This window comes from Myotis myotis, unplaced genomic scaffold (assembly GCF_014108235.1).
Source record: "Myotis myotis isolate mMyoMyo1 unplaced genomic scaffold, mMyoMyo1.p scaffold_m19_p_16, whole genome shotgun sequence".
NCBI lineage: Eukaryota > Metazoa > Chordata > Mammalia > Chiroptera > Vespertilionidae > Myotis > Myotis myotis.
Window position 1 is genome coordinate 39,128,639 of NW_023416320.1, and position 17,706 is coordinate 39,146,344.

Below are 17,706 nucleotides of genomic sequence, written 5' to 3' on the forward strand. Positions count from 1 at the left end.
TCAGCAAGCAAAGCTAATGTTCTCACTGTCATCTGCTTGAATATGTATCTCACAACTGTTTCACACTCAAGCAGGGAAAAGGAGGGGTTTATATTGGTGCTTTTGAACCCCAACTAGAGCTTTTTCTTGAATCTTCTGCAGCTCTTGGTGAATATCATTTTACAGAGGCACTCAAAACATTTTTCAAGTTGAGTAAAAAAAAATCATGTGCATAAAATTCATGCAATATAAATTTTTAAAAAATCCTCATCTGAGGGGACATGCTTAGAGAGAATGAGAGAGAGAGAGAGAGAGAGAGAGAGAGAGAGAGAGAGAGAGAGAGAGAGAAATTGCCTTCTGTATATTCCCTGAACCAGGATTCAAACTGGCAACCTTTTGGTGCACAGGACAATGCTCAACCAACTAAGCCACTCCAGCTGGGCTGCAACATACTTTTTCTTATGATTGTGTCTACATAATCTATAACTTAAATGTCTCTTTGTATAGTTAACAAAGCACAAAGTATTCTGAATGTAACATAAAATATTTATTTCCTATTTACATTTCCACTGTTACATATATCATTCCATATCATATCACATATCAAAAAGGAAGAAAAAGAAAAAGGAAGGGAAGAAGTATAAGCCTTAACGGTGAGTGAAGAAGCGCCGCGCTGCGTGTTACCAGCAGTCTCCCAGCTCTCGTCTCTTACCCTTTTTGGACTTCGTGGCCGTTTCTTGACGAATGGTGTCATACTCCAGCATGGACATTCTGGAAAGTCTCTGTAAGTACTGAGGTGGTGCTCCAGCGAGGGGATCGCTGAATCCAGAACCTGTCAAGAAAAAAGATCAGCTGATAAAATTCAAATAATCATACATTAACGGAAGTCTCTCAACTATAGTGCAAGCAAAATGTCTGTTCCTCGAGCAGCCACCAAGCACTATGACTTCTATGAGGTAGAAATGTTGCTGCTTACTTTCTAAAGTGACTGTGATAAGTCATCTCAAAAATATCTCACTAAAAACACCTGTAATGCGTGCATTTAATTATATAAAACTAAATCTGTGTCTATCATGGGATGGCTGTGGAATTTATTATCTATAAATAATTATAAAAGTGTATTCTCCATAAAAATTATCTCTATAAATAATTAGCTCATTTAATGCTTCAAGTGCTTATCAAGTTATTTTTTTGCAAATGAAACCATTTCTCATAAATACTAAGTGAAGTAACATAGTAAAATTGTAAAGTGAAATGGGCCCTCTCTGAGCCTCTCTTAGAGGGTGGTAGGAATAGTAATAATACTAGTAGGTTCACACTTAGTGAGTGATCTCTTTATGTCAAGTACCTATTCATCTATTTCATCCATACAACCCAATGAAGTAGGTAACTAGTACTATCTTGGATTACATATTTTAAAATGATTTAATGAGGCTTAAATTCTAGCCATGTTAGGGGCAGGATTTGAACCTAAATCCACCAAATTCAAAGTTCCCATGTAAATCACTACTTATTACCTAAATATGTAAATGTGTGTAAATACTTCTATTTAGAAACACACAAGTGTTTGAAAATAATATATGAACTCATATTATTTTGAAAAAACTGTTATTTCACGATGAAGTTTCAAGTATCAAAAAAACTGTCTTCAGCCGAAACCGGTTTGGCTCAGTGGATAGAGCGTCGGCCTGCAGACTGAAAGGTCCCAGGTTCGATTCCGGTCAAGGGCATGTACCTTGGTTGTGGGCACATCCCCAGTAGGAGATGTGCAGGAGGCAGCTGATCGATGTTTCTCTCTCATCGATGTTTCTAACTCTCTATCTCTCTCCCTTCCTCTCTGTAAAACATCAATAAAATATATTTAAAAAAAAAAAACTGTCTTCAAATCTTCAGGGTGGTTGGGTTTGCTTGTTTTGTTTTTATTTGAGTGTGTAACATGAGTGAGAAGTTCAGAGAGAGCAGAGGGCAAGAATATGATCAGCATTCTTGTGCTTAGCACTGCAATGGACTTGATCTTAGACCCTCTGGCTGCAAAATAACTAGATGCTAGGTATTGAGCAATATTTGAAAAACTTCAAAGAATTGTTATCATACAGATCAATAAAATTAAGTTGAAGTTGTCAGCAATAAGATATATATAAAAATTCTCAAATATTTAGAAATTTACCCACATTCTAAATTATGCATCAATAAAAAATAAATCATAATAAACATTTAAGTAGATGATAAAAAATATTACAAAACTTGTAATATTTGTGTGGTGAAACAAAAGAGAAATTTTAGGGTATAAACCTCTCTATGGTTTAGGGTATAATTTTCTAAATTTCCTTTGTTAGAAAAAAAGGCTGAAAATTAATAAGTGAGGTGTAAGATATACATTAGGAAAAGAATAAACCCACAGAACATGGGGGAAAATGATAATTCAGAAAAGAAACAGAAAACAAATTTGCAATAAGAAACTTTAAGAAGATCAGAGTTCTTCACTGAAAAGACTAGTAACAAAGGAAAGCCTCTGGTGAGATTAATTAAGAAAACAAGGCAGAAGGAACAAACCCTATATAATAAAAGGCTAATATGCAAATCGACTGAATGGCAGAACAACCAGTTGCTATGGTGCGTGCTAACCACCAGGGGGCAGATGCTCAATGCAGGAGCTGTCCTCTGGTGGTCATTGTGCTCCTGCAGAGGGAGTGCTGCTCAGCCAGAAGCCCTGAGCCTGGTTCACGGCTGGTGAGCACAGCGGCGGTGGCGGGAGCCTCTCCCGCCTCTGCGGCAGTGCTAAGGATGTCCAACTGCAGGCCTAAGCCGCCAATCGGACATCCCCTGAGGGCTCCCGGACTACAAGAGGGCACAGGCCCAACTGAGGGACCCCCCCCCACCCGCCCCAAGTGCACAAATTTCGTGCACAGGGTCTCTAGTAAGTAATATTAGAAGAGGAACAGAAGTACAGATAGGGCAAAGATTAAATTTTAGGCCAATAAATTTGAAAACTTAGACAAAATGGAAGAAATTCTAGAACATATAACTTACCAAAACTGATTGACAAATTAGAATGCTTTAAGAGTCCTAAAGTTAAAATTACTGGATCATTTTAAAAGACTCCCCCAAAGAAAACAAATGGCCCAAGTGATTTACCTGCAAGGCTCTGTCACCTTATTTTTTCCAGAGAGATTTCATTTTCTTCTGGCAGCCGTCACTTTAATCTGGCCAAGGATGAGCTATAGGCTGTTTTAAAGCTTATCTCTTTTTGGGATGCCTTTATTATGTGCAGCTTCTGGGAGTTTTAACTGAGAGCCTGGGAGTTCACTAAGGGCTCTCCTGGCTAGGCCTTAACCTGCCCCTCTGTCTCCCCAGCAAATGCTAACTTACTGAAACCTCTCCTCAGTTCTTTCGCCTCAAAGAGGCTGTTTTATGCTTGAGGTCCTGACATATGACCTGGCAGACATGCCCCTTAGGAACAGGCAAACACCTGAGAGAAAACTGCTCACAGAATTTGGGGCTCACTTCTCTGTGGTTATTTCTCCAATATCTCAGCTCTGAAATCCTATTGGAAATGAGAGCTCTTGGCACCTTAAAGTTGTTGCTTTTTAATATTTTTATTATTTTATATTAATAATATACAACTTTTATATTATTTATTTATTATAAAATATATTTTTATGATTTTTTATAATTAGCTCTTATGCTAATTCTCAGTGGTAAAGTCATCTAGTAGAAGCTATTCCAGCACAGCTGGAGGTGAAAGTTCTATGGGTATTTACTTATTATAATGGAATTACAGGATTTATTTATTTTTAATTTATAAAGTATTTTTATTTATTTTGAAACACAGAGAGGAAGGAAGAAGGAGAGAGAGAAATATCGATGCAAGAGCAAAACATGGATTAGCTGCCCGACAACCGGAATTGAACCAGCAACCTTTAGGTGCATGGGCCTTGCAACTCCCAACCAACTAAACCACATGACCAGGATTGGACCATTTTTTTTTAAAAGGAGTAACTACTGAAATAGATGGCAGTTGCCAAATGATCCTTTAAAAACTTAAATCAGATCACATGGAAATCTTTTTTTTTTTAATATATTTTATTGAAATTTTACAGAGAGGAAGGGAGAAGAATAAAGATTTAGAAACATCGATGAGAGAGAAACATCAATCAGCTGCCTCTTGCACACTCCTCATTGGGGATGTGCCCGCAACCAAGGTACATGCCCTTGACCGGAATCGAACCTGGGACCTTTCAGTCTGCAGGCCGACGCTCTATCCACTGAGCCAAACCCATTAGGGCGGAAATCATTCTTTTGTTAAAATTATTGAGTGGCTCCTCATTTCAATCAGAGTTAGATACAGTGACCCTTCCAGGGCCCTACAGGGTCAGATGTCACCTCTTTTACCTGGTCTTTCACACTCTGAGATTAGCCACTCTTGACTCCTGAATTCTTCCAACCGGTCAGGTACCATCCTGCCCTGGGATCTCTCTTGGCTCCAAGAGAGTAACTGTTTTCCAGGAGTTTAATTCCCTTACCTCTTTCAAGTCTTGGCTCAAATATTACCCTCTCCAGTAAACCTGTTCTGACCCCAGATCTCCTGATCTCCCTTCCCTTATTCTATTTTGTTTCTGTTTTACTTACACCTTCTGATATGCTAGGCAATGAACCTTCTTTATTATATTTAACTAGAGGCCTAATACATGAAATTCGTGCAAGGGGCTCGGCCCTCGCAGCCCCAGCTGCCTCGGCTGGACCTCACAATGACCTTCCAGACGGTTTTTTTTGCTGTTCGGTCTAATTAGCATTTTACTCTTTATTATATAGGCTGTTTGTCAGCTGTATTCTCTCACTAGAATGTAAATTCCACAAGGCCTGGGACCTTGGTTTTGTGGAGGGATGTAACAGAGGCCCAAGCATCTAGAACAAGGCCTGGCACAGAATAGATACTCAGTTCACATTTGGTGAATGAGTGCATGAACTGTGTTCTTGCATGACTCAAGGAAAATCAACAAGTATTTACTGAACACTCTTTATATTGCAGAAACTGGTGTAGGCACTGCAGGTTATAAAGGTGAAGAAGATATAGCATCTGGCCCAAAAGAACCATAAACTTGGCCTATTGGAACATAGGCAGACAAATGTTCATTTGGGCCAAGTTGTCTTTTGCTTAAATTACCATGTATATTTTTATTTTATGCTGCCTGTTGATCACAGAAATTGTTTATATATATGGAAATTCAGAGAAAAGACATATCCAAGGAGAAGTTCATGAACATTTAACCTATGACCATCCAGAGACTGAACTTGCAAAGCTCCTAATAAGTCAATTCTGACTGCTACCAACAGTGTCGAGAAAGCATTATATATTATTTACTCTACAATTTTAGTGTTTGTGGTTTCTTTGGAGGTGCTCTATTAGCTCCATTCGTCTATAAGTATAAAGTCATGGAAGTGATGGATAACCATGATTATCATAAAAATAAGGTTAAAAAATCTTCAACTGGTAAAGAAAGAACTGTTATACACAGATAAAGGAGGAAACCTTTGATAATTTGAAGGACAAATAGTAAATAATATATAATGTTAGACGTGTTATACTTAATCCTGTGGTTCTCAACCGGAAGTGATTTTGCACCCTAAGGACCTTTGGCAATGTCTGGAGGCCTTTTTGATGACCACATAGTGGCATCTAGTGACCACACACTGGCATTTAGGGATGCTGCTAAACTCCTCCAATGCATAGGACAGAGCCCCACAACAAAGAATTATCTGGTCCGAAATGTTAATAGTGCCATTGTTGAAAAACCGTGGCTTACATAATAATCGACAAAAGACAAGAAAGTGGAAAACCTTTGACTTCAAGAAATCTTTCAAAAAAAAAAAGAATGTCTCCCATTTAACTTTGGATAAAATTCCTTCAGGAAATGAGCACGAACTTATTGGAGAACTTAAATGCTAGACATGTGCATGCTGCATGCCATATACGGTTCCCTTAGTGTAAGGCCCAGGAATCAGTAACACACAAAAGTTAGGGCTGAGACAGTAAGTCTAGATACCAGAGCTGCCAAGAAATTCCCATGATCTTGTAGACCTCACTTGGCTCAACTGATTTTTCAGAGTCTAATTTTGAAAAACAAAATTCTGATCAAACACACCAGAAATGTGGAGGTGAGAATGCCTGATTTTATCACTTCAAGGAACAAATTCATACTCCAAATAAGTAAAAATACAGCTTGGTGCTATAAACGTTCCTAGTCACCAAAGGCTTAGGAATAAATCAATGGTACAAGTAGTTCTTTTGAACTCAAACTATTGGCATAGAGATAAGTTTCTGCAGTTGGATGTGATAAGATAATAGAGGATCCAGGAAAATAATTAATTAGAAGATCAGGCCAGAAAGGCAAGTTAGTGCAAGATGGTAAAGGATTCAGTGCCAAGTTAAGGAGTTCATACTTTACTCTGAGGGTAATGTGGAGGAATTGTTTTTGAAGAAGGGAGTGATGTGATTAGAGGCCAAGGTCTTAGGCTTGTTGCACTATTGAAGGATTTCAAAGGCCAGAAATTCCAAGCCAGACTAGTTTGCAGGCAACTGCAATGGTCCACCTGTGATGAGGAGGGCCCATGCCAGGGTCCTGGGATATTAAAGATACACGATATACCGAACACAACATCTATTACATTTATAAACTAAAGCTTCAAAGAAGCAGTAACAAAACAAAGATAATTAAATCAGTGGAAAGAAAGGACGTTTAAAACAAAAGATAAGTATTCCGCAGCCCAATAAGACACGTGGTCAGAAAAAAAAGGAGCCTGCTTGCCTTTTGGTCTCTCCAGAAGTGGTACCACCATGCAGGGCTCCTTGGTCTTCTTTATCCTGAAATTACATATTATCATGAAGTCACTTCTCTACAAATCCAGGGCACATCAATCTTTCAAAATGCAGTAAGAGACATGAAGCATGCTTCTAGTGAGACTCACCTGTGAAGGACATCACAAAGAAATTAAATAAACTTTAAAGAAACGAAACTCCTTCCATCACAGCTAATCTAATCAGAAACAGATATGAACCAACTTAATGTTTCAATTTTTGCTAATAAATTTTACCCATGAAGGAGTGTTATGTGTAACTTTTCCCATCTTTATCTCAATTTATTTTTATCTTAATTCTCACTAATCATGATTCAGGGAATGCTATGAGGAAGGGAATCAAAATTAGATCAACAGGGTATCTGGATATGCCAACTAACCAAATCAGTTATTTGTACATTTATCACCTATTCATCCCTACAATCTAAATTTTGACATAATTAACTCTCATTCCTCTGGAATAGATCTAGATAATATGTAGGAAATATGCCATGATTGAATCTGCTGTGGGTGAGAGGGTACCTAAGAATTCCAAATTTCTTGTAGCTACATTAAACTTTAGAAGCCAGCCAAAACTTTTAAATACTCATCACCGTTAGGATTCCTACTATCAGTTATATTACCAGACTGTGCCTTGAGAGTCACTGAAAATTTCTGATTAGCATTAAAGAAATATGAAAACACATTAGTCTTTTAGAATCAAAGAGGGTAAGGGTTTGTACACAAAACAAACAAAAATGAGGACTTCCTTGCTTTGATGCTGGGGTCCAACCCCAGCAGGTCCAGGGGTCCCCAAAGGTGTAGACAGAGTCGGCGAAGAAGGAATGACACGGAGACAGCGTTCAGTTGATCAGCAGCCTAGCCAGGATCTCTAGCCAAGTTCTGGTTAGGATCTCCAGCCAAGTTCTGTGTCCATGTTCTCTTGCTAGGTTCTCCAGCCAGGTTCTCCAGGTTCTCCAGGTTCTCCAGCCAGGTTCAGTCACCAGGTTCTAGTCAGGTTCTCTTGCCATGTTCTAGCCAGGTTCTGTAGCCAGGTTCTGTCTCTAGGTTCTTCAGCCAGGTTCTCTCGCTAGGTTCTGTCTCTAGGTTCTGTGGCCAGTTTCTGTCCAGGATCTTTTGCCATGTTCTCTTGCTAGGTTCTGTGGCCAGTTTCTCTCCAGGATCTTTTGCCATGTTCTCTCGCTAAGGTTCTGTGTCTAGGTTCTGTCTCCAGTTTCTGTGTAGGTTCTGTGTCTAGGTTCTGTGTCTAGGTTCTGAGTCTAGGTTCTGAGTCTGTGTTCTGTCTCCTGTTGTCTTGTTACATCTGTATTTATACCAATTGATTCCAATCCTATCAATCTCTATTCCAAAGGTTAGGGCGTTTCTTATCTCCATTCCAGGGAGTAAAGATTATGTAGCTTAAGCATGACTGTTCGTAGTTAAAGTGATTAATTACCCGCCTGACACTAGTTGAGGGGTTTTATTCCCTCCCTAACTTCAGGGGAAAATCCCTACCTGGGGAGACAACCTTTCTCAGAGAGGTGACCTTGGTTAAAACACCTAGTGCCAAGAAGGTGAGCAAACATAATAAGAACAGTATACCAGGTCCCTTGAAACAGCAAGGATGGACCAGCTCCCGGCACTTTACCAAGATTGTTTCTTCACAGGGCGCTGGGCAATACGAAGAGGAGAATAAAATACTTGTAGCCCTGGATGGCGTGTCTCAATGCATAGAGTGTCAGCCTGAGCACCTAAGGGTCTCGAGTTTGATTCCCGGTCAAGGGCACCTACCTGTGTTTCAGGTTTGATCCCCGACCCCAGACTGGGTGTGTACAGGAGGCAACCAATGGCTGTATCTCTTTCACATGGATGTTTCTCTCTCTCTCTCTTCTGTCTCTCTCACCCTTCTTCCCTCCTTTCCATTCTCTCTGAAAAGCAATGGAAAAAAATATTCTCGGATAAGGATTAACAAAAAACAACAAAACTTGCAGGCAACTCAACGTGTCCTCACCAGAATGGTGAAAATAAAGACACTCGTTTCAAAGACAGGCACAGGAACTAACATTTTTGCTTGCCATGCACTCATTAACATCATGCACTTAGCTCCTCTCTTCTGCTTATATATGAAGACCACTTGTCATAACACAATTGTAATATATTCAAATTATCTTTCATTGACTTATGGAAATTCACACTCAAGTCAATGTGAAATGTTGATGAATCATCTCACAAACAGCCAAAATTGCAAATGAAAAATAAAAAAAAGAACACACACACACAAAACTGAAATAGAGTGAAACAGTGGGAAGCAACATGAAGACTGAAAATTTAGAGGCAGAACAGGCTAATTCAGGGGGTGCTTTCTGGGCTTCCAGATTTTTAGGGATCATACACACTGAAAGAAGGGTCAGAAAACTGGCCTGGACTGAGACAAGTCCATCACCACAGGCAGCCCTCCACACTCTTACTCTCTTCCCCATCAAGGGCTGTGACCTCTGGGGACATGACAGGGATGGGCTAAGTGACAAAGATACAGGTGTCCTGGTGATGGAAACACAGTGTCCTTGAGTAGGTGTTGTACTCAGGTTCCCAGGGGGCCCTCTTCTTTCCACAGTCTTACCGTCCTGTCTCTCTAATTCCCACCATCTACTCTACTGGCAACTCACTCTCTTCCACCGTCTCTGGCTCTGCCTTGTCTCACTGTAATCTCACTTCAGAAAGAGCAGTTTTGCTTTGTATATTTCTAGAGCTTGGCAATCTGTCCTCAGATAATATTTAAAATGAGGGGAAAGATTTTATGTGTACTATTGCTCACAAAAGTGAAAAAGTCAAGGTAAGGTAAAAGTGCAATGATAGGAACTTTTAAATAAACTATGTTGTTTTATTAAACACAGTTTAATAACATCAATGAAATATGTGGACAGTAACTGAAGATTATATAGTGAGATAAGTACATGTGTGTGTGTGTGTGTGTGTGTGTGTGTGTGCGTGTGTGTGAAAAAGGCAAAGTAAAACATTGTAAGTACACTAAAATTACAACTAAAATAAAAATATATCAAAATGAAAAAGGCTAGAACACTGAACAATAAAAATTGATATGTTAAGATGGGTAAATTTTCTGCAAAGCTCTTATTTTCACAATTTAGATATAAATTAACCACAACTTTTCATTTTTAGTATGTTCTAGTTTTCTATTTATATTATCAGGATTTATTTTGAGTAATTAGCAAGAGCATAATACTGGTGAAAAACTCAAGATATAGACTCTGAAATTCTGATACTTGTGCACTATGTACAACTGGTTGACTTTAAAGCTCATGACATGAAAATATAAATATACGTGAAGATATAAATCCTCCCCTAAAGAGATCTGCAAATCAGACTGCTTTCAATGCTTTGTCTTGTTTTTAGGCTGGCCATTCAATAAATACCCAATGAATAAATAAATAAACCAAAGCAGAAACCAAATAGAAGGCTGTCTTACTAATGAATATATACATACATCCCTTTAAAGAAAGGGGTTTTCTTTTAAGGGTATGTCAGTCTGATTTGCAGTGGGAAAGGTATCTATACTAATAATAGCCTAGGTGGTCATCATGCCCTCATGCATCACACCCTAATGTCATCACAAAATGGCTGTTACAAGATGGCAATCACAAGATGGCCATGCTCACAGTGGAGGTGGGGCCCGGTTGAGGAGGTGGGTCTCAGCAGGGGAGGGCAGTTGGGGGCAATCAGGCTGGCAGGCAGAAGTGGTTAGAGGCAATTAGGCAGGAGTGGTTAGGAGCCAGTGGTCCCAGATTGTGAGAGGGATGTCCAACTGGCAGTTTAGGTGAAAAAGTCAAGGTAAGGTAAAAGTGCAATGATAGGAACTTTTAAATAAACTATGTTGTTTTATTAAACACAGTTTAATAAAAACCAGCAGTCAGACATCCCCAGAGGGGTCCCAGATTGGAGAGGGTGCAGGCTGGGCTGAGGGACCACCCGCCACCCCCCCCCCATGCACGAATTTTGTGCACTAGGCCTCTAGTTTATAATGATGTTTTTAAATGCAAGGATTCCAGCTGACAAACTCATTTCTGATTATCAATGCAGGCTCTTCATTAAGCTGATAGCTCATTCAGAATCACCCCTCCATCACTTCAAATGGGAAATGAAATGCAAGGTTCTGTATGCAGGGTAGTGAGATCTGTTCATATTGCAGAGTTCATTTATTTTTATTGCTAAAAATTCCAATATTCTCATGAGCAACTTACACTAGGGCAATAAAAATTAAAAAAAAAAAAAAGACCTCCTATCCTTTCTGACAATGTCACTTAACAATCGTGGGAAGTTCCTACTTATCAAACTGAATAAAATCACAAGATTAAATCCTTTATGGAAAAAAATTAGTAAGCAAGAAAGAACTGGATTCACGGGCCAGAAAGACCTCTCCAAGTAGAAGTATTACTCCAGCTAAGTATTCAACAGAAGAGGCGGAACAGGCAGGACCTACCTGACTGGAGGCATCTGGGTGTCAATGCACTGCCGTCTGCTAGGAACCTCGGGTGGGGAGGAACTCACACTTTTCTGGCAGTTTTGCAATCCTGGTAAATATGGCATTTTGACACGTTCTCTGAGCTCTTCTAGACCAAATGCTCGGGTGTATTCTAATAAAAAATAGTATCATAACCACCTTCATTATTTCCTGATTAAAAGTATGTAACTTCTTTTCCTAATACTACAATGCATAATAAAACATAGTAAATGGGTCATAAGTAAAGGAAATTAAGCTACTGTAGTTTACCTAGCATCTTTCCTGAGAGAACACCTGAATTCCTAATATAGGGACAGCAGGGGAGAGTGGGTAAGGGGCTGCTTAAGATTCGAACCAAGAAAAAGGACAGCTTCCCAGAGCCTCACAGTCTTCACTGTCCTCTGTCTTCATGATTCTAGAATCCTCAGAATATTAGCTGGATTCACACTGACAAGAGCCGAAAGCACTTTCAAGAGTCTTACATTATCTGCTTCCTGATTTTATGTAGAAAATCAAGGAATGTAAATACACGATCACCTGAGCTAGCAATAAGAGATAAAAGAATTCTATTTTCAGGCATTGATTTTATTTTATTTTTCCAGGCACTGATTTTAATGATTTCGCTGCAAAATTCCAAATCTGTACATAACAACATTGAAACATCAAGATTTCTTCTACTGACCTCACATATCATTAGAAAAAGAGATTAAATTATTAAAAATTTTCAAAATGAAGGGAGAAAAAGATTGAGATTAAAGGTTTGTTTGGTCATTAAACTAAACATAGAGAATTGTTTTTGTTTTGTTTTTTAAATATATTTTATTGATTTTTTACAGAGAGGAAGGGAGAGAGAGATAGAGAGTTAGAAACATCGATGAGAGAGAAACATCGATCAGCTGCCTCCTGCACATCTCCCACTGGGGATGTGCGCGCAACCCAGGTACATGCCCTTGACCGGAATCGAACCTGGGACCCTTCAGTCCGCAGGCCGACGCTCTATCCACTGAGCCAAACCGGTTTCGGCTAGAGAATTGTTTTTAAAGCTTTCTCTACTGAGCAAGTCTAGCACAGTAATAAAAAAGATATTTAGTGGGGCTAGAATTATATTAAATACTCAAAATGCTCTTATGCAACCTTTGATTGTTTTCCTTTTTTGGACAAAAAAAAGTTTCTCTTGATCAAAAAAATATATAGATTCTCTTTTAAGCAATTAAACCTGGGGGTAAGAGGACAGATAAATGGGTGTCTTCTGAGTACCTTTAATGGGAAGCTAGTGGAAAAACTGAAAAACTTTAGCAACACATTCAAAACCAGAAGTGATGAAATGGTGAGGGAGTTCAAATTTTGCTATTTTCAAGAATTATATCTCCATCAATAAAGCTAATGGCAGAATTCAGAATAAATAAAAAAATGTAATTTATAATTTGAAATTAAGGAGGGAAAGTTATACATACTCATTTACGTGTCAAAAGTCCTCAAACTAGTCTTTATTGAGCAACTATCCTATATAATAAAACCCTAATATGCAAATCGACCGAATGGAGGAATGACTGGTGGAACGACTGGTCACTGCGACATGCATTGACCACCAGAGGGCAGACACTCAATGCAAGAGCTGTCCCCCTGCCCCCCTCCGTCCCCCGACTGGGGGCAGCTCCTGTGTTGAGCGTCTGCCCTCTGAGAGGAAAGCGATCAGTGGCGGCAATCAGGGGGAGGGGCCAGCAAGCAGGTGGCACCAGGCCATCAGCCAAGGCGGGTGCCAGCAGGGGCCCCCAGATCGTCCCACCTACCGGTCGCCCCACATATGGCCCTGCTCGCTGGCCAGGCCTAGGGACCCTACCCTATATATTGGGAACAGTCTCTTAGACTTAAAAATTAAAACTTAGCAAGGCGAGGAGAAACCAAGATGGCGGCATAGGTAAACACCGGAAATTGCTGCCTCGCACAACCACTTCAAAAATACAACTAAAAGACAAAATAGACATCATCCAGAACCACAGGAAGGCTGGCTGAGTGGAAATTCTACAACTAGAAGGAAAGAGAAAAGCACACTGAGACTCAGAGGAAGTGCGGAAGTCAAGTGCAGAGGTACAGAGGCGCACGCCGAAAGGGCTGGCAACTGAGGACGTGGCGCATGTGAAAAGGGCTGGCAGCAGAGGACGCGGCACACGTGGAAAGGGCTGGCAGCTGAGGTCATGGTTGTCTTTTTCAATTGGGAGGGAATCTTAAGCTCCCGACTGCTCTGAACTCCAGTTCCGGGTGAGTCTCTGGGGACCCAGACTCATACAGGGAGAAACTGGACTGTCTGGCATCGGGCAGAACTCAAGGGCGGCTTTCTCTCAGAGGTGCTTGCAGCAATTACCAGGACACTGTGACCCAGGGCCTCTTACAGTAGGACTGGGGAGCAGCCATAGCTGCTTGCTCTGCCCTGTTGATCCCTTGAGACTCCGCCCAACCCAAGCTGTGCACAAAGGCTTTTGCATATGAAAGGCCTGGCCCTTTGCAATCTGAAAATTACCTAACAAATTGCAGCTGGGTCAGAGAGACCCAGAAATTCCAAAAGGCCCAAGGCCCCACAGCAGCTTGCATTGCTTCACAGCTGGTCCTCATCTGGGTACCTCCAAACCCCAAACAAAGAAGAGGAATCGCTCCATAGCTCCCGCTGGGTAGCCTCAGACAGAGGCTAAATTAGCACCTCCTTAGAGATCCAAGAGCCAGTGTACCCAGTGGTCAGAGTGGAACCACCCAGATTACAACTCCTCAGATCCATAAGGGACACACTCAGGGGCAGACTCAGTGAGCACCAAAGCCCCACTGAAGCAAGTCTTGCCCCATAATGATGTCTCCAGCACAGAAGTTCTTCCACTGCAGACACAGCTGATTCTCACAGCCAATTGGCCTGGAGGTCAATTCCTCCCAGTGATACCTACAACAATCAAGGCTTAACTATAACAAGCCTGTGCACACAGCCCACAAAGAGGTGCACCAAGAGTGTCCACCTCAGGTAATTGGGGAGGCTGAGCCACTGGGCCCTGTAGGACAACTAGCACAGAAAGCTACTCTATCAACACAGGGAAGCATAAAAAAATGCGGAGACAAAGAAACAGGTCACAAACGACAGAAATGGAGGAAAGCAAACTACTGGATATTGAGTTCAAAACCACACTTTTAAGGTTTTTCAAGAATTTTCTAGAAACCGCCGATAAATTTAGTGAGACCCTCAATAAGTCTAGTGAAACCACCGATAAATTTAGTGAGACCCTCAATAAGTCTAGTGAAACCACCGATAAATTTAGTGAGACCCTCAAGAAATCTAGTGAGACCCTCGAGGTTATGAAAAAGGACCAACTAGAAATTAAGCATACACTGACTAAAATAAAGGATATTATACAGAGTTCCAATAGCAGACTAGAGGATTGCAAGAATCAAATCAAAGATTTGAAATACAAAGAAGCAAAAAACACCCAACTGGAAAAACAAAAAGAAAAAAGAATCCAAAAATATGAAGATAGTGTAAGGAGTCTCTGGGACAACTTCAAGCGTACCAACATCCGAATTATGGGGGTGCCAGAAGAAGAGAGAGAGCAAGATATTGAAAACCTATTTGAAGAAATAATGACAGAAAACTTCCCCTACCTGTTGAAAGAAATAGACTTACAAGTCCAGGAAGCGCAGAGAACCCCAAACAAAAGGAATCCAAAGAGGAACACACCAAGACACATAATAATTAAAATGCCAAGAGCAAAAGACAAAGAGAAAATCTTAAAAGCAGCAAGAGAAAGAAAGTCAGTTACCTACAAGGGAGTACCCATACGACTGTCAGCTGATTTCGCAACAAAAACTATGCAGGCCAGAAGGGAGTGGCAAGAAATATTCAAAGTGATGAATACCAAGAACCTACAACCAAGATTACTTTACCCAGTAAAGCTATCATTCAGAATTGAAGGTCAGATAAAGAGCTTCACAGATAAGAAAAAACTAAAGGAGTTCATCACCACCAAACCAGTATTATATGAAATGCTGAAAGGTATCCTTTAAGAAGAGGAAGAAGAAGAAAAAGGTAAAGATACAAATTATGAACAACAAATACACATCTATCAACAAGTGAATCTAAAAATCAAGTGAATAAATAATCTGATGAACAGAATAAACTGGTGAACATAATAAAATCAGGGGCATAGAAAGGGAGTGGACTGACTATTCTCCGGGGGGGGCGGGGGAAGGTGTGGGGTGTGGGGGGGTGCGGGAAGAGACTGGACAAAAATCGTACACCTATGGATGAGGACAGTGCGGGGGGGGGGGGGGGTAAGGGCAGAGGGTGGGGTGGGAACCGGGTGGAGAGGAGTTATGGGGGGAAAAAGAGGAACAACTGTAATAATCTGAACAATAAAGATTTAATTAAAAAACAAACAAACAAACAAACAAAAAACCTAGCAAGGCTACTCTAACACTGAAAAAAAACAAAAAACAGGATGATGCAGTAATAACATGCATGGACTCTGGCATGCACATTTTATGGTCAGCCCTGATTCTGACACTTATAACTGTGTGACAAAGCCAATTACTTAATTTCTCTCTGCTTTAGTTTTTCTACCCATAAGATGGGGAAAATGGTACTACTGCCTCAGCAGGATCATGTTATGTACTACTTTTTATAATCAGGGCAAAAAATGTAGCTGCCCATACAACAGCAAGATGCCTTTCACCTGTATGAAAAGTATGGTCACTGGTGCACGCAGCGTCCTGGATTGCAAGAGGGATGTTCAACTGCTGGTTCCGAAGGGGTCCTGGATTACAAGAAGATGCAGGCCGGGCTGAGGGGCCCCCATTCCCTCCCCCGTCACCTCCCCACCCCGTGCATGAATTTCATGCATCGGGCCTCTAGTAGGATATAAAATACTTTTTACAGGAAAGGAAAGAAGACATAATTTTGATTAGAATTATTAATACAAAAAGGTGCTGTAAAAGATCTGGGTTTCTTAAAATATGAAAACCAGCTTGAGGTATTTAACCAGTTTTGTTTTGTTTTTTTTTCTTTTTGTTAATTTGTACCCAAGGACATCCTTTCCATTGATTTCCAGACAGAGTGGAAGGGAGGGGGAAAGACAGAGAGAAACGTCAATGTGAGAGAGAGGCAACATTGATTGGTTGCCTCCTACATGCACCCCAACTGGGGCCTGAATTTGAGCCTGCAACTGAGGTTTGTGCCCTTCCTTGACTGGAATGGAACCTGGGACCCTTCAGTCCACAGGCAAACTTTCCAACTGCTGAGCCAAACCAGCAAGGGCAACTTGAGGTATTTGAAAACAAACACTATTCATGAAAAGTAGCATGATCCAACAGAGGGAGAACTGCACTGATATCAAGGGAAGTAGTTCTTTAAATTTGTTCTATCATGAGTCACAGAATTACATGAAGTAAATTAATTTTAATTTGCTTCCATTTATCTTTTCTGTAAGCTTACGATAGTATTCTTTTTTTAAAAATATATTTTATTGATTTTTTACAGAGAGGAAGGGAGAGAGACAGAGAGTTAGAAACATCGATGAGAGAGAAACATCGATCAGCTGCCTCCTGCACATCTCCTACTGGGGATGTGCCCGCAACCCAGGTACATGCCCTTGACCGGAATCAAACCCGGAACCCTTCAGTCCACAGGCCAATGCTCTATCCACTGAGCCAAACCGGTTTCGGCTAAGATAGTATTCTTACTTAAATGTTACAAAAATTATAAAATGTCTCATTACTTTAAAAATATACATGTAAATTCAAACTCACTATTTCTATATTTTCTTAAGTCAAATAAGAGTAAAATTGACATTACCGTCCTTCAACTTCTGTGTTTCGAAAACCGCTTTCCTCCAACCACTCTCAAAAAGAAAATATCTGTCCATGGAATTTCTGGTGACATCAGAAGTCTCAAATTTGATTTCAGGAGATAGTCCTGGCATTTTTTCTTCTTTCAACAGTGCTGATGAAAGTGACATGCTGATCCAAATTTGGGACACAAAATACAAAAGCAAAAAGAAAAGAAAGGTATTTCAAAGATAAGTATTTTTTTCAATCTGTTTTTCATTATACAGATTAAATACTAACATACACTTAAATGAAAAGTTTACTTATATTATATATGTTAAATACATATTCTTGGTATCTTAAAGCAAGAGGCCTTTAACAATATAGCTAAAATATGTAGTAAGAGTTTTTCCGTTTATAAAGTTTAATGAATTCTTTCAAATTCCAGGTTATAGGTAATTGGCAATATAAAAACAATTTAAGTCCAACAGCAAGTTATTATGTACCGGAAAATGTTTAGGATTCTCTCAAAAATATTACCATTATACACCATTACCAAGTAGAATTTATCTCTGGGATGC

At 40.1% G+C, this 17,706-nt stretch overlaps 1 protein-coding gene across 1 annotated transcript; it reads right to left on the reverse strand.

Annotated features, from left to right (window-relative positions):
- Nucleotides 1-520: 520 nt before the first annotated feature.
- CUNH8orf89 (chromosome unknown C8orf89 homolog) lies at nucleotides 521-17,372 on the reverse strand. The gene is made up of 4 exons (XM_036337459.1): nucleotides 17,154-17,372; nucleotides 11,309-11,462; nucleotides 6,786-6,841; nucleotides 521-811 (listed from the first exon to the last, which is right to left on the reverse strand). The coding sequence occupies exons 1-4, from the start codon at nucleotides 17,314-17,316 to the stop codon at nucleotides 660-662; spliced, it is 525 nt and encodes a 174-aa protein (XP_036193352.1). The 5' UTR covers nucleotides 17,317-17,372; the 3' UTR covers nucleotides 521-659.
- Between the last annotated feature and the right edge of the window lie 334 nt (nucleotides 17,373-17,706).

Coding starts and splice junctions, on each gene's coding strand:
- CUNH8orf89 (XM_036337459.1), bottom strand. CDS start 17,316: ATGTCACTTTCATCAGCACTGTTGAAAGAAGAAAAAATGCCAGGACTA. Junction 11,463..17,153: donor AACACAGAAGTTGAAGGACG/GTAATGTCAATT, acceptor ATTTTTTATTAG/AATACACCCGAGCATTTGGT. Junction 812..6,785: donor ACTTCTGGAGAGACCAAAAG/GCAAGCAGGCTC, acceptor TTTTCTTGACAG/GTTCTGGATTCAGCGATCCC.